Source organism: Mesoplodon mirus, assembly GCF_964341445.2.
Source record: "Mesoplodon mirus genome assembly, chromosome: 4".
Lineage (NCBI taxonomy): Eukaryota > Metazoa > Chordata > Mammalia > Artiodactyla > Ziphiidae > Mesoplodon > Mesoplodon mirus.
The window spans coordinates 13,300,803-13,322,956 of NC_138979.1; the positions used below are offsets into that span (position 1 = coordinate 13,300,803).

The 22,154-nt window shown below is 36.6% G+C and overlaps 1 protein-coding gene across 2 annotated transcripts in view; it reads right to left on the reverse strand.

The window, feature by feature from the left end:
• Positions 1–3,179: 3,179 nt before the first annotated feature.
• The window catches only part of SPAG6 (sperm associated antigen 6), a gene marked incomplete at its 3' end in the record, with an annotated part of 75,636 nt that continues 56,661 nt past the window's right edge, over positions 3,180–22,154 (reverse strand). The window contains exons 8-10 of one of the 2 annotated variants that reach the window (XM_082616816.1): positions 20,958–21,074; positions 17,259–17,404; positions 3,180–3,344 (exon numbers count right to left, since the gene is read on the reverse strand). In XM_082616816.1, the coding sequence (XP_082472942.1) occupies positions 3,275–3,344; positions 17,259–17,404; positions 20,958–21,074 (333 nt within the window). The remainder of the gene's footprint in view (positions 3,345–17,258; positions 17,405–20,957; positions 21,075–22,154) is intronic. The other variant, XM_082616817.1, reaches the window with a different exon arrangement.

Below are 22,154 nucleotides of genomic sequence, written 5' to 3' on the forward strand. Positions count from 1 at the left end.
AAGACAAATAAGCTACAAGGATATATTGTACAGTCAGGGAAGATAGCCAATATTTTATAATAACTTTAAATGGAGTATAATCTGTAAAATTATTGAATCTCTATGTTGTACACCTGAAACTAATATAACACTGTAAATCAACTATACAATTAAAAAAATAATTAAAATAAAAGCCAGTTTTAACCTAAAAAAAGTCCAAAGTGCCTTAACCAATGGGTAAATGCAATAGTTACAATTAAGACTGTCATTTGATCCTTTTAATCTCTGAAACAGAAGAGCTACAAACCGGTATTTTCTATACAGTGAATTTTGTGGCAAAATAAGCCACAGTATACATAAGCCTCAACATTTGCTAGCACCTATCTTAAAGTTAGATGATTTGAAAACACAACAGACAAATCCTTCATGCTTTCAAGGTCAGTTTCTAAATTTGACATCTTAGATTGGAGATGGCCTTACCCAGGAATTTAAGGTCAGGGTTTATGAATTTAAGGAAAGGGTTGGAGATCTAAAAACACAACAGACAAATCCTTCATTCTTTCAAGGTTAGTTTCTAAACTTGACGTCTTGGATTGGAGATGGCCTCACCCAGGAATTTAAGGTCAGGGTTTATGTTAAGCAGGACCTCAAATCAAGTTTAGAAACAAGCAAATCTTTAATCCTGTCTTTAAGGGGATAGTTCAAGAGAAAAGGTTAGAAAAACAGGTCAACCGCCTGTAACTATGAGGTTGTCATTTGTTTTTACATACTGAATGAAATATGCCTGTTTGGTGTTCAGTGTCTTGTGCCTATTTTATTCCCTGTGTCTGGGCAAATGTGTTTATATTAGAAAACTCCATGAGGGCAGGAAATTTAGCTTTTCTTTATAATAAATCATCTGGAATAAACTCCACTGATCTAAGAGTATGGGGCCTGGTGTGCCCAACTGCTGGCCAAAATGTATAATCTGTCACTGACTTTCAGACTGCCCATAAATCACATATTGGTTTGCACAGAAGAGTTTACAAAATTGTTACATGCATCATTGCAAGTTATCTTCATAAGCATCTTATGAGTCTGCTGAGCAAGTATTATCACCTTTACTATTTAACAGACATGATCAGAACCCAAACTTTCACCGTCTCCTTTCAGGTACCACTGATACACACCTATTTCCACAACAGGTGAACTGAATGAATAATAATAAGGTTCAACCAATAATAAGATTCAACCATTCTATTCCTGAAATGATAAAAATAAACTGTTGTTCATGTAAGCTAAATGAGATATCCTAATGATAGTTGAATTTTAAATAAACTGCAGGGGGTGGGGAGGGGAAACAGAGGATTGGAATTGACAAAATTCAAACCAGGAGTGAAAATAACAAAGAATACCATCAGTGAGAGACACTATTTTTCCTCTAGCACAAATAGAAAATATTTTTTTTAAAGTCTCATAATAGACTTTGCAAAGAATAAAGAAAGCTTCATTCTGCTTTGTGTTTTATGTCAAGAAACATTTCATAGCATATATTTTCTAAATTGCATATGAACAACTTAAAGCACCCATTCAAATTCCACTAAATATTTTTATTTTTCTTAGCTTAAAACTATTTGATAAGTATGAAATGATTTAAGAAGTGAAAAATTTCAAATACAACATACAATAGCAAGAAGTACCTAATAGGAAATTCACCATTCCCATAACATTTGAGGAGATCTTATAGCAGATGGACTAATTTCTGTCATTATTAATGAAGAAAGATGGAAACCACCTTTATTTTCTCAGTTTGTTAAAAGGTTCATAAGAGAAGCTGGGCAGGCAGGAAGGAGAGAAAGGGAAGCTACAAAACTGAGGATAAAGATTACATTTTCTTATGCAATGGATCTAAGAGATTACTGCAAGGAAACAAAATAGGCCCTTTTCAAAAAAAACTGCAGGCAATTCTAGACTGATACAAGGCAAAACGAAATGGGGTAATCTTGGGTATGATGAAATTTTAAAATATACAACAAAGCTATGTACCGTTAGGAAATGATGACAGAGATGAATCCAGAAAATACCAAAAATAAATGGGTAGGCTTCTTTTGAGAGGGGGAAAAAAAAAAAGAGTCTAAGAAGGAAACCTGAAGGCCAACCAGACTGGAAACAGTGTGTCCAAGGGGCTCTCTGGTTACCATTTACTTCCTCTCCAGGCCTCCAGGGGAGATCACTGTAAGGAATGTCCTTTAAATTAAAAAAAAGACACAGTTGCCAACTAACCAAGACTCCTCAGTCTAATCACATATTCCCCAAGGTCAGAAACACTACATAGGAAAACTGAAAAGGACAGTTCTAGTGCTGTTCTTATTTAAAATTTTATCACAACTCTCCCTTTTACCCTCCTTTCAGCTCTGTTTGTGAAAATGTAAAGTCTGAGTCGGATAGTATTCTTTTCAAATTTTTCCTTAAATCCCTGAAAATCTGACTTTTGAAACCTGGGAATGTGAAGCTAGGACAAGGGAACACTGAGGACCCATTTTATTTGCTTGCTTCCTTGTTCATTCATGAGCAGGGCTAGACTAAGAAGAAACCTTTCAATAAAAATGGAACGCATGCCTGCAATAGTATAGTGGTTAATATTGACTTCTACCCCGTCCAGCCCCAGGAAAGGTAAGGAACAGTTTAGGCAGGGTAAGAAGAGGTTTAGGAAGCTTAGGATGAAGGGGAGACTTCCTAAATTTTAGGAAAACCTGGCAGGTTATCGATAGATTCCATGTGTTTGGCTAACACATTTGTGTAACCAGCATCAGTATGTCTTTCAAATGCCCTGTACTTTGTAATCAGTGTCCTCTTTCAGTTAGTACTTCCCTTGGATATCCTACTGTGGAATTTGCAAGGCAAGCCTTCCCTGCCTGTGCCTGTGAGGAATTGGCAAGATAAGAGTTTTTGAACACCATCTTTCATCTGTATCTAGTTGGAAGGGTGTGTGTGTGTGTGTGTGTGTGTGTGTGTGTGTGTGTGTGTGTGTGTGTGTGTGGTCTTTAATGGAACAATAACTAATGCCTTAGATCCTTTAATGTCTTTTTAAAATTTACCTTTAGAGCATATCCTATGCAAATGACCATGAATAGTTAGTTCCTCATACATTCAAGCCACTAATTTTTAAAGTATTCCATAAATATAGAAAATATCCAAAGGCTTTTCACAGTGAATAAATCTAGAATGAATTTAATTCAAATATTTAGAAAGAGCTTTAACAACTGTCATTCATAAATACTCTGCTGTGAATTTGAGTATAAAAATGTAACTTTGCTCAGTTATTAAGTGGTTGATAGCTGTCCACTCTCTGCAGAAGTGTATCTGAATATCCAGGGGAAAAATACCTGAAAAAGAAAATTTTCTATTAGATCTTTGTGAAAAGATTTGGCACAGTAGGCAAAAAAGATTTAATATAAGATATTTATCTGAAATAATTCTCTGAGTGAAACCTCTAATACACTGACCAGGTATGCTCCAGGAATGCTTTGTGCATGAGGGTAGAGATGATCAAGGAAGAGAACAACAGCTCACAAGACTGCCAGATAAACAGCAAACATTTAAGGGATATCAGTGCAATGACAAAGAAGGTGTATTTTCAAAGCCAGGAACTTGGATCCAGTAACAATATTTTATTACAGAGACTGTTTTCATTATGTCAAGTGACTGATGTTGCTTTCATGATCATAGCTAATGGGTTTTTTTTGTAAGTTAGACAACACAGTCTATCATTACTAATCAACTTCCACATTCTGACTACCCTACAGATTATTCTCAACGTATGTTTTTTTAAAATTAATTAATTTATTTATTTTTGGCTGTGTTGGGTCTTCGTTGCTGCATGCGGACTTTCTCTAGTTGCGGCGAGCGGAGGCTACTCTTCATTTCGGTTCACGGGCTTCTCATTGCGGAGGCTTCTCTTGTTGCAGAGCACGGGCTCTAGATGCACGGGCTTCAGTAGTTGTGGCACAAGGGCTCAGTAGTTGTGGCTTGCGGGCTCAGTAGTTGTGGCGCATGGATTTAGTTGCTCTGCGGCATGTGGGATCTTCCTGGACCAGAGCTCGAACCCATGTCCTCTGCATTGGCAGGCGGATTCTCAACCACTGTGCCGCCAGGGAAGCCCTCAACGTATGTTTTAATCAGATCTGGCTACCCATAAAAACAAAAATTTCTGGGAGTATAATTCACATTAAACAGCTATTTAATAAATAGTTTACAAATACTTCATCATACTAACCTAGGAAATAAATCCTTTTAGTTGGTTTTGGGCATCTATAGTACTATAAATTTACATTTATAAATTTATCATTTTATAAAATATATAGTATAAAAGTATTATATATATTGATTAATGCATTGTGAGATGCTTCATATACCATGAAAAGAATTTATATGCATATAAAAGTATGTCAAATAAAAATTGGCAGACATTCTGGAATACACTAAAAGGATTAAAAAATCTAGTAAGTGTAATTTAAAATTTTCTAAAACATTCAAAATCATTAAACCTCCTAAGGTGTTTTCTCCAAATAAAACCTGATGTTCAAGACTTGCTTTATCCTTTGTTAATAATCTTTATCTATCCTCAGATGCTTGACTTAAAAACTCATAATTTATATTACATTAATTTCTTCCACAATTTGTCAAGTTAACGTGGATAAAACTGTGTTTTATCAAGTGTTTTCTCAACAGTGTGCTTATAGGCGGTCATAGATAAACAGATACATACATGCATACATAAAGAGCTACCTTAAAGAATGTATCTCCACCAAAGGCCTCCTACCCTTGAAAAAAATTGTCCCTCAACAGTGAGTCTCTTCAAAGTATTCCTAAACCAAGGAAGTTACAACTGTTTCTCTCTGAGTTAGTCACAAATTTTAAGCAGGCCTCACCTTCCTGGGTCTTATAAATGTGTTAGACACGAGATAGGTAGTACTTTTTTTTCTTTTCTTTTCTGCGGTACGCAGGCCTCTCACCGCCATGGCCTCCCCCGCTGCGGAGCACAGGCTCCGGACGCGCAGGCCCGGCGGCCATGGCTCACGGGCCCAGCCGCTCTGTGCCACGTGGGATCCTCCCAGACCGGGGCACGAACCCGCGTCCCCTACATCGGCAGGCGGACCCCCAATCACGGCACCACCAGGGAAGCCCTAGGTAGTACTTTTTATAGAAATGGTAGAAAGTGGATTTAGAAAAACCAAAACTTTAAAAATTGTGCTGTTTCAAATGGTAGCCACTAGCTACATGTAGTTCTTGAGCCCTAGAAATATGACTGAGGAACTGAATTTTTATATTTAATTTTAATTAAAAATATTAATAACTGATATTCAATTAGTTATTAGAAAAATTTTAGGTGTGCTTGGAACAACCTGTGAATCTACTTTTTCAACTGTAAACTTTATATAATCTAAACACAGATCATGTATTTCCAATGAAATTTAATATCTGAATTGAGATGCACTAGAAGTGATAAAATAGCCACCAGATTTCAAAAACTTAGTATAAAAATGTAAAATAGCTGATTGATAATTTTTATACTGATTACAAATTGAAATTATAAAGCTTAGATATATTGGGCTAACAAAAATATATCATTAATATTTATTTACGCTGTTTCATTTTACTTCTTAAAATGTGGCTACTAGAAAATTTTAAATGACACATGTGGCTCATATTATATTTCTGTTGGACAGTATTGCTTTAAAATAAAGGTTCCCAGTAAATAAATTAGGACCTACCTATAATTCTTGAGGTTTTACCTGGCTAATTGCCAGGCTAATTGCCACTGTATACCTGTCTCCCCAGGGACCTCAGCGATGCCACAATCTCCAGGATTCCCCACGGGGAAGGAAATGTGCTCAGGACTTATACTTCTCACCCCTTCAGCAGGGTGTACACTTATCACTACCTAACTTCTCATAAATGCATACAGACCACGTATGTAACTCAGTGTATGGACCCATAAATAAGTACATCAAGTTACCCATTAACTGTCAGAAATCCCATTCCAGCTAGAATCTGTCTGATGCTAAGGAATTCCTTTTGGTTTTTTTTTTTTTTTTTGGTCTATTTTTATTTAAGGAAACCTCATACTGTTTTCCACAGTGGCTCCACCAATTTACATCCCCACCAACAATACACGAGGGTTCCCTTTTCTCTACACCCTCTCTAGCATTTATTATCTGTAGACTTTTTTTTTTGATTCTTTGTATATTTATTTGTCTTCAGAATGTACTCCAAAAATGGATTTATATTTAAAATATTGTATTCTTAAGTCACTTAAGATAATTACTTTTACAAACAATAAGAAATTAGTAAAATTGGCTTCTGTTCTAAAGTCGTAGGAATTCCTGGGATTTTTTTTCTATTTGATTTAATTTTTAATTTTTTTAAAGTTTTTAATTTTTTTATACAGCAGGTTCTTATTAGTCATCAATTTAATACATCTCAGTGTATATGTGTCAATCCCAATCGCCCAATTCATCACACCACTACCACCACCCACCCGCCACTCTCCCCGCTTGGTGTCCATAGGTTTGTTCTCTACATCTATGTCTCAAATTCTGCCCCACAAACCGGTCTACCTGTACCATTATTCTAGGTTCCACATATATGCATTAATATACAATAGTTGTTTTTCTCTTTCTAACTTAACTTCACTCTGTATGACAGTCTCTAGAACCATCCACATCTCAACAAATGACCCAATTTCATTCCTTTTTATGGCTGAGTAATATTCCATTGTATATATGTACCACTTCTTCTTTATCCATTCGTCTGTCGATAGGCATTTAGGTTGCTTCCATGACCTGCTTATTGTAAATAGTGCTGCAATGAACATCGGGGTGCATGTGTCTTTTTGAATTATGGTTTTCTCTGGGTATATGCCCAGTAGTGGGATTGCTGGATCATATGGTAATTCTATTTTTAGTTTTTTAAGGAACCTCCATACTGTTCTCCATAGTGGCTGTATCAATTTAATTCCCACCAACAGTGCAGGAGGGTTCCCATTTCTCTACACCCTCTCCAGCATTTGCTGTTTGTAGATTTTCTGATGATGCCCATTCTAACTGGTGTGAGGTGATACCTCATTGTAGTTTTGATTTGCATTTCTCTAATAATTAGTGATGTTGAGCAGCTTTTCATGTGCTTCTTGGCCATCTGTATGTCTTCTTTGGAGAAATGTCTATTTAGGTCTTCTGCCCATTTTTGGATTGGGTTGTTTGGTTTTTTACTATTGAGTTGCATGAGCTGTTTATATATTTTGGAGACTAATCCTTTGTCCGTTGACTCGTTTGCAAATATTTTCTCCCATTCTGAGGGTTGTCTTTTCATCTTATTTATGGTTTCCTTTGCTGTGCAAAAGCTTTTTTTTTTTTTTTTTTTTTTTTTTTTCTTTTTGCGGTACGCGGGCCTCTCACTGTTGTGGCCTCTCCCGTTGCGGAGCACAGGCTCCGGATGCACAGGCCCAGCGGCCATGGCTCACGGGCCCAGCCGCTCCGCGGCATATGGGATCCTCCCAGACTGGGGCACGAACCCGTATCCCCTGCATCGGCAGGCGGACTCTCAACCACTGCGCCACCAGGGAGGCCCTGTGCAAAAGCTTTGAAGTTTCACTAGGTCCCATTTGTTTATTTTTGTTTTTATTTCCATTACTCTAGCATGTGGATCAAAAAAGATCTTGCTGTGATTTATGTCAAAGAGTGTTCTTCCTATGTTTTCCTCTAAGAGTTTGATAGTGTCTGGTCTTACAATTAGGTCTCGAATCCATTTTGACTTTATTTTTGTGTATGGTGTTAGGGAGTGTTCTAATTTCATTCTTTTACATGTAGCTGTCCAGTTTTGCCAGCACCACTTATTGAAGAGACTGTCTTTTCTCCAGTGTATATCCTTGCCTACTTTGTCATAGATTAGTTGACCATAGGTGCATGGGTTTACCTCTGGGCTTTCTACCTTGTTCCATTGATCTATGTTTCTGTTTTTGTGCCAGTACTATATTGTCTTGATTACTGTAGCTTTATAGTATAGTCTGAAGTCAGGGAGTCTGATTCCTCCAGCTCCGTTTTTTTCCCTCAAGACTGCTTTGGTTATTTGGGGTCTTTTGTGTCTCCATACAAATTTTAAGATTTTTTTCATCTAGTTCCGTAAAAAATGCCACTGGTAATCTGATAGGGATTGCATTGAATCTGTAGATTGCTGTGGGTAGGATAGTCATTTTCATAATATTGATTCTTTCAATCCAAGAACATGGTATATCTCTCCATCTGTTGGTATCATTTTTAATTTCTTTCATCAGTGTCTTATAGTTTTCTGTACACAGGTCTTTTGTCTCCCTAGGTAGGTTTATTCCTAGGTATTTTATTCTTTTTGTTGCAGTGGTAAATGGGAGTGTTTCCTTAATTTCTCTTTCAGATTTTTCATCATTAGTGTATAGGAATGCAAGAGATTTCTGTGCATTAATTTTGTATCCTGCAACTTTACCAAATTCATTGATTAGCTCTAGTAGTTTTCTGGTGGCATCTTTAGGATTCTCTATGTATAGTATCATGTCATCTGCAAACAGTGACAGTTTTACTTCTTCTTTTCCAATTTGTATTCCTTTTATTTCTTTTTCTTCTCTGATTGCTGTGGCTAGGACTTCCAAAACTATGTTGAATAACAGTGGTGAGAGTTGACATCCTTGTCTTGCTCCTGATCTTACAGGAAATGCTTTCATTTTTTCACCACTGAGAATGATGTTTGTGGTGGGTTTGTCATATATGGCCTTTATTATGTTGAGGTAGGTTCCTTCTATGCCCACTTTCTGAAGAGTTTTTATCATAAATGGGTGTTGAACTTGGTCAAAAGTTTTTTCTGCATCTATTGAGATGATCATATGGTTTTTATTCTTCAGTTTGTTAATATGGTGTATCACATTGATTGATTTGCATATATTGAAGAATCCTTGCATCCCTGGGATAAATCCCACTTCATCATGGTGTATGATCCTTTTAATGTGCTGTTGGATTCTGTTTGCTAGTATTTTGTTGAGGATTTTTGCATCTATATTCATCAGTGATATTGGTCTGTAATTTTCTTTTTTTGTAGTATCTTTCTCTGGTTTTGGTATCAGGGTGATGGTGGCCTCATAGAATAAGTTTGGGAGTGTTCCTTCCCCTGCAATTTTTTGGAGGAGTTTGAGAAGGATGGGTGTTAGCTCTTCTCTGAATGTTTGATAGAATTCACCTGTGAAGCCATCTGGTCCTGGACTTTGTTTGTTGGAAGATTTTTAATCACAGTTTCAATTTCATTACTTGTGATTGGTCTGTTCATACCTTCTATTTCTTCCTGGTTCAGTCTCGGAAGCTTATACCTTTCTAAGAATTTGTCCATTTCTTCCAGGTTGTCCATTTTATTGGCATAGAGTTGCTTGTAGTAGTCTCTTAGGATGTTTTATATTTCCACGGTGTCTGTTGTAACTTCTCCTTTTTCACTTCCAATTTTATTGATTTGAGTCCTCTCCCTCTTTTTCTTGATGAGTCTGGCTAATGGTTTATCAATTTTGTTTATCTTCTCAAAGAACCAGCTTTTAGTTTTATTGATCTTTGCTATTTTTTTCTTTGTTTCTATTCCATTTATTTCTGCTCTGATCTTTATGATTTCTTTCCTTCTGCTAACTTTGGGTTTTGTTTGTTCTTCTTTCTCTAGTTCCTTTAGGTGTAAGGTTAGATTGTTTATCTGAGATTTTTCTTGTTTCTTGAGGTAGGCTTGTATAGCTATAAACTTCCTTCTCAGAACTGCTTTTGCTGCATCCCATGGGTTTGGGATCCTCGTGTTTTCATAGTCATTCGTCTCTAGGTATTTTTTGATTTCCTCTTTGATTTCTTCAGTGATCTCTTGGTTATTTAGTATTTGTTTAGCCTCCATGTGTTTGTGGGTTTTTCCCTGTAATTCATTTCTAATCTCATAGAGTTGTGGTCAGAAAAGATGCTTGATATGATTTCAATTTTCTTAAATTTACTGAGGCTTGATTTGTGACCCAAGATGTGATCTATCATGGAGAATGTTCCGTGCGCACTTGAGAAGAAAGTGTAATCTGCTGTTTTTGGATGGAATGTCCTATAAATATCAATTAAATGTATCTGGTCTATTGTGTCATTTAAAGCTTCTGTTTCCGTATTTATTTTCATTTTGGATGATCTGTCCATTGGTGTAAGTGAGGTGTTAAAGTCCCCCACTATTATTGTGTTACTGTTGACTTCCTCTTTTAGAGCTGTTAGCAGTTGCCTTATGTACTGAGGTGCTCCTACGTTGGGTGCATATATATTTATAATTCTTATATCTTCTTCTTGGATTGATCCCTTGATCACTATGTAGTGTCCTTCCTTGTCTCTTGTAACATTCTTTATTTTAAAGTCTATTTTATCTGATATGAGTATTGCTACTCCAGCTTTCTTTTGATTTCCATTTGCATGGAGTATCTTTTTCCATCCCCTCACTTTCAGTCTGAATGTGTCCCTAGGTCTGAAGTGGGTCTCTTGTAGGCAGCATATATATGGGTCTTGTTTTTGTATCCATTCAGGCAGTCTGTGTCTTTTGGTTGGAGCATTTAATCCATTCATGTTTAAGGTAATTATCGATATGTATGTTCCTATGACCATTTTCTTAATTGTTTTGGGTTTGTTTTTGTAGGTCCTTTTCTTTCCTTGTGTTTCCCACTTAGCATTTGTTGTTGAGCTGGTTTGGTGGTGCTGAATTCTCTTAGCTTTTGCTTGTCTGTAAAGCTTTTGATTTCTCCATCGAATCTGAATGAGATCCTTGCCAGGTAGAGTAATCTTGGTTGTAGGTTCTTCCCTTTCATCACTTTAAGTATAGCATGCCACTCCCTTCTGGCTTGTAGAGTTTAAGCTAGAAATCAGCTGTTAACCTTATGGGAGTTCCCTTGTAGATTATTTGTCATTTTTCCCTTGCTGCTTTGAATAATTTTTCTTTGTCTTTAATTTTTGCCTATTTGGTTACTATGTGTCTTGGGGTGTTTCTCCTTGGGTGTACCCTGTATGGGACTCTCTGCGCTTCCTGGACCTGGGTGGCTATTTCCTTCCCCATGTTAGGGAAGTTTTCGACTATAGTCTCTTCAAATATTTTCTCTGGTCCTTTCTCTCTCTCTTCTCCTTCTGGGACCCCTATAATGCGAATGTTGTTGGGTTTAGTGTTGTCCCAGAGGTTTCTTAGGCTATCTTTGTTTCTTTTCATTCTTTTCTCTTTGTTCTGTTCCGCAGCAGTGAATTCCACCATTCTGTCTTCCAGGTCACTTATCCGTTCTTCTGCCTCAGTTATTCTGCTATTGATTCCTTCTAGTGTAGTTTTCATTTCAGTTATTGTATTGTTTATCTCTGTTTGTTTGTTCTTTAATTCTTCTAGGTCTTTGTTAAACATTTCTTGCATCTTCTTGATCTTTGCCTCCATTCTTTTTCTGAGGTCCTGGATCATCTTCACTATCATTATTCTGAATTCTTTTTTCTGGAAGATTGCCTATCTCCACTTCATTTAGTTGTTTTTCTGGGGTTTTATCTTGTTCCTTCATCTGGTACATAGCCCTCTGCCTTTTCATCTTGTCTATCTTTCTGTGAATGTGATTTTTGTTCCACAGGCTGCAGGATTGTAGTTCTTCTTGCTTCTGCTGTCTGTCCTCTGGTCACTAAGGAATTCAGAAGTAGCTTCTCATCAGGAAAAAGTTTGGAATCCCTACCTTAGCAATTAAAAGCAATTTAAATCTAATCAGAACAATCTTTATTTATGTCTTTTATACTTGCAAAAATGAAACAAATATTTGCTTGCTATGCATTTATCATCAAAACAAATAGTGAAAAATGATAAGTGGCCATGTGCTGCTACATAAGTTTCTCCAGTATTATTATAATGTTAAATTTGATCTAGCTAATAATGTGACTTAACATGGATAGAAAAAAGAACAAGAATAATATGCCTTGGTGTAGGTGTGTGGGGGTTCATCTTGTTTGGGACCCTCCTGTACCTGAATATCTGTTTCCTTGGTGTTGGGAAAGCTGGACAGCCACATGTAAATCAATAAAGTTAGAACACTCCCTCACATCATACATAAAAATAAACTGGAAATGGCTCAAAGACTTAAATATAAGACATGGCACCATAAAACTCCTAGAACATAACACAGGTTAAACATTTTCTGACATAAATTGTAGCAATGTTTTCTAAGGTCAGTCTCCCAAGGCAATAGAAATAAAAGCAACAATAAACAAATGGGACCTAATCAGACTTATAAGGTTCTGCAAGCAAAGGAAACCATGCACAAAATGAAAAGTCTATGGACTGGGAGAAAACATTTGCAAACGATGCTACCAACAAGGGCTTAATTTCCAAAATATGCAAACAGCTCATATAACTCAATAACAAAAAAACAAAAAACCCAATCAAAAAATGGGCAGAACACCTCAATAGACATCTCTCCAAAGATGATACACAGATGTCCAACAGGCACATGAAAAGATGTTCAACATTTCTAATTATTAGAGAAATGCAAATAAAAACTACAATGAGATATCACCTCACACTGGTCAGAATGGCCATCATTAAAAAGTCTACAAATAACAAATGCTGGAGAGAGTGTGGAGAAAAAATCCTCCTACATTGTTGATGGGAATGTAAATTGGTGCAGCCACTGTGGAAAGCAGCATGGAGGTTCCTTAAAAACTAAAAATAGGGTTGCCATACGATCCAGCAATAACACTCCTGGGCATATATCCAGACAAAACTATAATCTGAAAAGATACATACACCCCAATGTTCATAGAAGCACTATTTACAATAGCCAAGACATGGAAGCAACCTAAATGTCCATTGACAGATGAACAGATAAAGATTTAGTATACACACACACACACACACACACACACACACACACAATGGAATACTACTCAACCATATAAAAGAATGAAATGATGTCATTTGCAGCAACATGGATGGATCTAGAGATTATCATACTAAGTGAAGTAAGCCATAAAGGGAAAGACAAATACCATATGATATCACTTACATGTGGAATCTAAAATATGATACAAATGAACTTATTTAAAAAACAGAAGCAGACTCACAGACATAGAAAACAAACTTATGGTTACCAGAGGGGGCAGGGGATGGGGAAGGGATAAATTCAAAGTTCGAGATTAGCAGATACAAACTATTATATATGAAATAGATAAACAACAAGGTTCTACTGTATAACACAGGGAACTATATTCAATATCCTGTAATAAACCATAATGGAAAAGAATATGAAAAAGAATATATGAATATATCTGAATATATATATATATGAATCACTTAGCTGTACACCAGAAACTAACACAACATTGTAAATCAACTGTATTTCAACTTCAAAAAAAAAGAAAAAGAAAAAAAGAACAAGAAGGGGGACAGATATAACAGATATTTACTGAATTGAATTCTTCCTATCTGTAAACCCTGTGGCTAATCCTAATAGCCTCTCACTTAATCCTAATAGCAACTCTGTGAAGTAGGTAATTATTCACATTTTACAGATGAGAAAACTGGTTAAGAGGGTTAAGTAATATCTTCAAAGTCACAGTTAGCAAGTCGTTTGGACTGAGATAGGAACTTAGATCAGTTTGATACCTAAGTCCGAGGTTTTAGCCATATTCCTCATGAAAGAACCAAAATGAACCTCCAAAAAAGAACTGGAAATGCCTTTCCTCTGGCTATCACCCTACTTTTTCCTGGCCTTTAAGAATATAGGGGAGTTAACTCATCCTAGACCCATGTAGAATTTAGGTTACTGTAATAGCTGTTATCACACCAGAAATGTGCTGAATGGAAGACTGTATGCATGCCTTGCACCCCAGTTTAGGCAGAGATCCAGAAGACAACAGCTGTGGAGTGGCCCAGGATTAGAACTTAGGTCTTCTAACATCTCGTCCTGGGCGCCTTCCCTCTCATCATACCAACCACCTTTATTAAACATTTTTAAAGATTACTAAAATTAGAAGGCAATGTGAAATAAATGTTTAGGCTAAAAGCAGCTGAGAGAAAGTATCCACTGATAATCTGTCTTATAAAGAATAATTCTAAAATAGTCACCAAGTCATTTTTGAGAATTATGATAGCAAAAATTAAACAGTTTTGAGATTATATTTGTCTGCTTTCATAGAAAGGCAAATTTTCAGAGATTTCTATAAAACTCCTCTAAGTTCTACAGAGCCCAATGCTTTAAAAAATATATGTCAGAAACTTGAAAAAGTTAGCCAGCTAACCAAAATTCTTCATGATGATTAGCCAGTTTTCAAAATGAAACCCCAGATCCCAGAATATGAAAAGTGGAAATTTTACAATGGTATTTTGACAAAGAACCAGGTCAAATTCTAACATGACAGAGTTTTTTATTTCCCCTGGTGCCCTGTAAAATAATCCTAGAAATTAGTGGAAAGAAGACTTCTATTCAAGAAAGCACCTTACCATTGGTTAATTCTAATAGGTCACTCCATTTGGGGGACCAGTTAGTTCGCGTTTTCCATTTTTCTATAATTCTGTTTATGTTAGAAAATTGCATAGAAAGTTATTTTAAACTTATATAAGATAGCATTCTTCCTGAAGGGACATACATTCCATGCACAAAAATTAACTTTATTTTCTTCATAAAAGGTTTTCACATTTCCTTCATTTAGTGGGTTCACACATATTTATGTTATACAACCTTTTTGATATGTTATTTTATTTACATATTATACATAGTGTATATACATGTTATGATATACTACTTCTTTGATGTATTTTATATATATTAATATTGTCAAAGCTAATTTATTGGAACTCTTTTGGTCAAGAAGTTCTCATAAACCTCCCCAAAGTGAATGAACTTGTACACCTCTGGAAAGAACTTGCTGGCAGAGTATATGTGAATATAAAACAAATTTCAATATTAAAATTATTTTTGTGCTTTTAAAATCAATGTTACCATATGTATTAAAAACCACTGATATTAAATAGGAAGAATACTCCCAGAGTAATGGAAACAAAAACAAAAATAAACAAATGGGACCTAATTAAACTCAAAAGCTTTTGCACATCAAAGGAAACCATAAACAAAATGAAAAGACAACCCACAGATTGGGAGAAAATATTTGCAAATGATGTGACCGACAAAGGATTAGTCTCCAAAACTTATAAACAGCTCATGTGGCTTAATATCATCAAAACAAACAACCCCAGTCAAAAAATGGGCGGAAGGGGCTTCCCTGGTGGCGCAGTGGTTGGGAGTCCACCTGCTGATGCAGGGGACGCGGGTTCGTGCCCCGGTCCAGGAGGATCCCACGTGCTGCAGAGCAGCTGGGCCCGTGGGCCATGGCCACTGAGCCTGCGCATCCGGAGCCTGTGCTCCGCAGCAGGAGAGGTCACAGCAGTGAGAGGCCAGTATACTGAAAAAAAAAAAAAAAAAAAGGGCAGAAGACCTAAATAGACATTTCTCCAGAGATGACATACAGATGGCCAAGAAGCACATGAAAAGATGTTCAACATCACTAATTATTAGAGAAATGCAAATCAAAACTACAATGAGACATCACCTCACGCCAGTCAAAATGGCTATCATCAAAAAATCCACAAACAATAAATGCTGTAGAGGGTGTGGAGAAAAGGGAACCCTTCCACACCATTGGTGGGAATGTAAATTGGTACAGCCACTATGGAGAGCAGTCTGGAAATTCCTTAAAAAACTAAAAATAGAGCTACCATATGATCCTGCAATCCCACTCCTTACCATATATCCAGAGAAAAACATGGTCCAAAAGGATATATGCACCCCAGTGTTCACTGAGGCACTGTTTACAACAGCCAAGACATGGAAGCAACCTAAATGTCCATCAACAGAGGAATGGATAAAGAAGATGTGGTACATATATACAATGGAATATTACTCAGCCATTAAAAAGAATGAAATAATGCCATTTGCAGCAACATGGACCAAGCTAGAGATTGTCATACTGAGTGAAGTTAAGTCAGACAGAGAAAGAGAAATATCGTATGATATCACTTATATGCAGAATCTAAGAAGAAATGACACAAATAAACTTATTTACAAAACAGAAACAGACTCACAGACTTAGAGAACGAACTTATGGTTACCAGGAGGGAAGGGTGAGGGGAAGGGATAGTTAGGGAGTTTGTGACTGACATGTACACACTGCTGTATTTAAAATGGATAACCAACAAGGACCTACTGTATAGCACAGGGAACTCTGCTTAATATTATGTAACAACCTAAATGGGAAAAGAATTTGAAGAAGAATAGATACATGTGTATGTATAACTGAATCACTTTGCTGTACACCTGAAACTATCACAACACTGTTAATAAACTATATGCCAATAAAAAATAAAAAGTTTAAAAAATAAATAAATAAATTGAAGAAAAATAAATAAATAGGAAGAATAGTTTACATAACATATAAATTATAACAAATTTTAAAGATTGGAATTTGTAATCTCTAATATTAAGAGAAAATAAGAAATGAGTGTAGTATTAGAAAAAATATCGATAAATATAGCCTTTAATTCTGCATGTTTTGTGGACATTTTTCAAGATTCAGTTGCTTAATAATTCTATTTGTACTTGGTAACTTTGTTTTTATTTATTTGGGGTTTAGTGGTATAGTTCTCTTTTAGGCTTACAGGGACTGAGGCTTAGGTTTAATGCTCTGAAACCAACCTCATTAAAAAAATTAATCTTGAGAAAATCTTCCTGCTACATTACTATGAAGCATCTGCATTTCATAAAAACATTATTTATTTAATTATTTCAAATATAGATAGTAACTTTCTTTTTGCCATTCAACATCTCCTTTTTATTTGTAATACTCTCACCGATATGAATGGAGCTTAAGGCAGAGAAATAATATGCAGGGAACTATGAAAATCAGACTCTTTCTAAATCAGGTTTATATTAAAGATTGTTAATTTACTTTGAACTCTGTATTTGGGTACTCTTTAGTAAAGCATGTATTAAATTAGTACAGAAATATCTCAAATGGCATCCCAGTTTGATGTGGAAATGTATGTGTCAATCAGAACATCATTTAATTTGAGGGATAAAAGAGATCAAGAGAGAAGTAGAAGTATACACTGGTCTTATGTGCTATTTCAAAGTCCACATTTTGACACAGTAGATATAAAATCTAGGTTTGAGAACAGAAAAACTACATTATAACTTTGACCTTCTCAAAGTCCATTTTTCCCACCTTACTATTTCTTCTGGGTAACAGTTGTTAACACTGTTGATGTATTCTTGAAGGAGAGATCCAGGTTCTGCTTTTATCTCTTGAACCTTTTTAAGTCCACCACTTGTTACAAAAAGTCGTCGAGCTTTGCTATCATGTGGCAGCACCTTGAAAAGTGAAGCACATAAAAATGTCAGCTTTTCTTTTCCAAGTTGGATTTTTACTACTGAAAAGCAATAATATATCTCAGGAAATATATAAGAGAATTTATGTCCAATATACCTGTAACATAATGAGCCTAAATTTGCTGATCATTGGAAGTCAAATGCAGCCTTTTTAGAAATTTGTTAACTTTTTATTTATGTCGTGGAGATGGAATAAAGGCAATGAACAGGAGCAAAGATAATGGAGAGCCACTCATATACATACAAGGTAAAGCAGTATCCGTTCTTCTCTTATACAAACTGAAGGTCTCTCCAATCTCCTTAACAAGGCACAGAGGGCCTTCTGTGACTCAGGTCCTAAATACCTCTCTAGCATCCTTCCCTACCGATCTCTATGCTAAATTTTATTTCAATAATCTCAAAGGGTGTGTCCAAACCATTTCTTGCCTTTGCCTATGCTGTTTCCTCTTCCTAGAATACCCTTCCACCCTCCACACACCTCCCCCATTACTGGCTCACTCTTGCTTATCTTTTTTTTTTTTTTGGCCACGCCACGTGGCATGCAGGATCTTAGTTCCCCAACCAGGGGTCAAACCAGTGCCCCCTGCAGTGGAAACTGGACCATCAGGAAATTCCCACTCTTGCTTATGTTTTAAGACTCAGCTCAGATGTCACCTCCTTTAAGAAACTTTCTCTGGGATACCCCTATTCTCTTTTCCCAGGATGAGTTGGGTACTTTTCTTCTCTCATGGAATTCTGTTAAACCCCTATCAGTGCACTTGCCACATAATATTTTAATTATTAGTTTATATGTCTATCACTCATAAATATCATTGAAGGTAGAAACTATTCATTCATTCATTTCTCTAGTGCCTGGTGCCTAATAGATGCTCAATAAATGTTTAGGAAATGAAAGAACATACTAAGGAGTAGGCAGAGAAAGGAAATGGAGGATGTGTTAGACACAGAAGAAAAACCAGGGAAGTAAAGAACCAACAAATGAGAGAGAAGACTTTAAGAAGCGACCAAGGAGAACTAAATAAAGTCACTGGGTTTGACAATGGATGTTAGTGTGTTGAAAGGAAAGAGCCAGTGGAGATGAAGAGGTTAATCATGCAAGACAACACGACCACCAGACAAGGAACAAATAAGGAAGGTCCTGGGGGCTGGGGATGCGGTTCCTGCTTTCTTCCTTCCGTGGCCATTGCTACCATTCCCTCTGACAGAAACATCCTTTCTTTCTTCCTCCATTCTTACTCTTTCTTTAAAGACCAGCTTTGTTTTCACTTGTACTTCTTCCACTGAAGTCCTCCCTGAATATCTCAGGCTGCATTCACTCATTCTCAATTTTTTTTTAAGTTTATCATGAAGTCTAGTACATAGAAGTGTTTTTTGATTGTTCCATCTGGTCTCCCAGCTGGATCATAAAATTCCTTGAAAAAGAACTTGGTCTTATTCTTTTTTTGCCTATCCCTTAATGCTTAACAGAGTGCTGGGTACATGTAGGCACTTTAATACTTAAAACTACAAAAGGATCTTGCTAATAGAATGATAATACGCATCAACTGGACAGTAAAAGCTGGCACTAGTGTGTATATCTAAAAATGGAAAAGCCTATAGATGTGTCGGTTTTAAATATTTTGTTTGGCCTGGAGGGTTTTTATTACCTCCTATCTGTCTGCAGCCACGTTAAATTCATACCTTTTTACCTTCTGCCTTGCTTTCCCATCTCTTTTCTAGTGCTCTGGATCCTTAGATTAAGAAAATGCAAAATTCTGCCTGAAGAAATATTCCCAAAGGCACATTTATAAGAGTATGTGATATGCAGTATTGTCTTTATTTTATCTTGGCTGTCTAACTTCCACAAATCCCACTGATTTACTTTAAAACGTGACTTATTTTGAACTCAGTTCAAGCTAGTGTTCATTTTCATAAAGTTTAGTAAAATTCAAGTTCAAGTTCAATAAAACCAGAATATCTCACTCCCTGTAGCCAAAAAGATTAGATGATAAAATGAAGTTTTCAGAAATCATGTCAACTACTCACTTTCAAGAGCTGATGACTGTGAATGATCCACTCATCTCCTTACATCTCCCTCCCTCTTAGCTGATCGAATTAGCTGGTCACTTTCTTACTTAGCACCAAGAAAACAAAGTTCGATTATTTTCTTAGAAGGAGGAAGACAGAGCATAGGTGTTTGACACACAGAATTGTATCCTGAGGGACCTTCAGCAACTTACAACCTTCTACCATCCAGTGACTATGGTGCTTGAGGGGCAACCAAGCTGTTGGAGATCATGGGAAGGATTCAGAGAACTGAGGGCTGTTAGCAGACAGTATGATCTTTCAGATGAGTATCTAAAACTAGACCTATTTAGCTGTAGGGCCTAACCTAAACATTACAGCAATATATAGTTTTTGTTCATTATTTGTAGAAATACAATGTACAAACAGTGGTACCTCCTTTATATAGCATTATAACTGACTATTCAAATGAATTTGGCCTGCCATTCATTTTTATTATTTTTTAAAAATCAGCCTTAACCACGTCCATGTTTTATTTCTTAAAAACAACTTTTTGGGATTTTGTGGGGTTTTTTTTTTTTTTTGAGTGCTTAGTATATGCCTGGGATTAGGCTAAACTCTTTATATATAACATCTCATTAACCCTTACAATGACCCTATAAATAGGTTCTTTTATTAACCCCATTTATGGGTAATCACACTAAGGTTTAGAGAGGTCAAGACTTGCTAAAGGCATTGCTGCTGGTACATGGAGAATCCAGGCACCCCAGCTCCAGAGCCTGGGCTCACGGACACAGTGGGATACTAACTCCAAAGACCCTGTTTTCTTAAAACCAACCTCCTGAACACAGTTGACAGCTCAGGGTCCCCCTCCTGGCCATCCACAGCTGTGAGAACCCACTCACTCTCTCTCAGCCTCTGCTTTCAACAGTCAGTCCCACTGGCTGAGCCCCTCCAGCAGCTTGACCTTTCTACCTTACTACCTTGAATCTGCAGTGGTCTAAGAAATATGACAGCCACGTTTGTTAAAACTGTTCACAGAATAAGTCAATACACTCCAAGTGACGTCTCAAAGCATCGCCGGTAAAGTGCATGCACGTTGCAAAAAATATTTCAGTGACTCAGAGACCTTTTTCCTTTTCTTTATAAGATCTTCGCAGTGTTCCCAGATGAGTGAAACTAACAGACACTGGGGAAATTACCAAAAGTTACTTCTCAGTATAAATTATCTGCGCTATGAGGTTTTTATATGTTGACTCTTTACTCTCCAAGAACATAAAAAAGACAGTACAGAGGCTGTGAGGAAAATGTGAGGAAGAAGAAAGTGTGAATTATTTATGTGTGAATTTTATTAGCTTATGTTAATTTTATTAACCTATATTACCTTCCATGTCAATATGATAGGTGAAAGTTAGCTAGTAAAACCCTGCCCCCATCTTATAGAAGAAAACATTGACCCAGCAGAAGAAACAAGTTAATACCCCATTTCAATTTTCTTCCCCCACTTCTAGGCTAAGAGAGCATGTCTTACCTTACTGAACTGTCCAACCACATACTTCAGAATATTGGGAGGAGCACCATACAGAAATGGCTCGAGAGCTGGTAAATAGGTACATTTTTGTAGGATATTCTTTATGGCTTTTTTACTCTATTGAAATACAAAGCAAAATACATACCAAAGTAAGTAATCAATGAAAGCTTGACAAGAATTCATGTCTTGTGTTCCTGGAATTTGAAAATGAAGTGAAGAGCTTGTGAGGAACTTAACTGCTGTTGGTGACAAGGTCTACCAGCGGCATCCACTGTACCATGCAGACAGCCTTACTCCAATTTTAAAGGTTCCAAGTTGGTGATAGACTGCCAACTTATTAATCAAGAACTCTAGTTATACTAGAAATCCACTGAGCTTCACTATCCTTCATCAAGAAATATACTTGAGGGCTTCCCTGGTGGCGCAGTGGTTGAGAGTCCGCCTGCCGATGCAGGGGACGCAGGTTCGTGCCCCGGTCCAGGAGGATCCCACATGCCGCGGAGCGGCTGGGCCCGTGAGCCATGGCCACTGAGCCTGCACGTCCGGAGCCTGTGCTCCGCAACAGGAGAGGCCACAACAGTGAGAGGCCTGTGTATCGCAAAAAAAAAAAAAAAAAAAGAAATATACTTGATTTTTTACTATAAACTTCTAGATCAGGATGTATATCGTGATTAATAATCAGTTGTATTATCCAGCATGAAAGAAATATTAGCATATTAGTTAATTAAGATTTTGTTTACTTGTCAATTCCTGGGTTTAAGATTTTTTTAACAACATTATTGAGATATAATTTACATACCATAAATTCACTCATTTTAAAATCCATAGATTTTTAGTAAATTTACAGAGCTGTGCAACCATCACCACAATCTAATTTTAGAACATTTTCATCATCCCAAAAGAAACCTTGTGCCTGTTTATAGTTACATTCTTGTGGGTGTAAAGTAATATCTCATTATGGTTTTGATTTGCATTTCTATCGTCACTAATGATGTTGAACATCTTTTCATGTGCTGATTGATCATTTGTTGGTGAAATGTCTATTCAGATCTTTTGCCCATTTTTTAGTTGGGTTGTCCTCTTATTGAGTTTTAAGAGCTCTTTATATATTTTGAATACAAGTCCTTGCTTGAATATATGATTTGCAAGTAATTTTTCCAAGTCTGCGGCTTGTCTTTTCATTTTCTCAGTGATGTC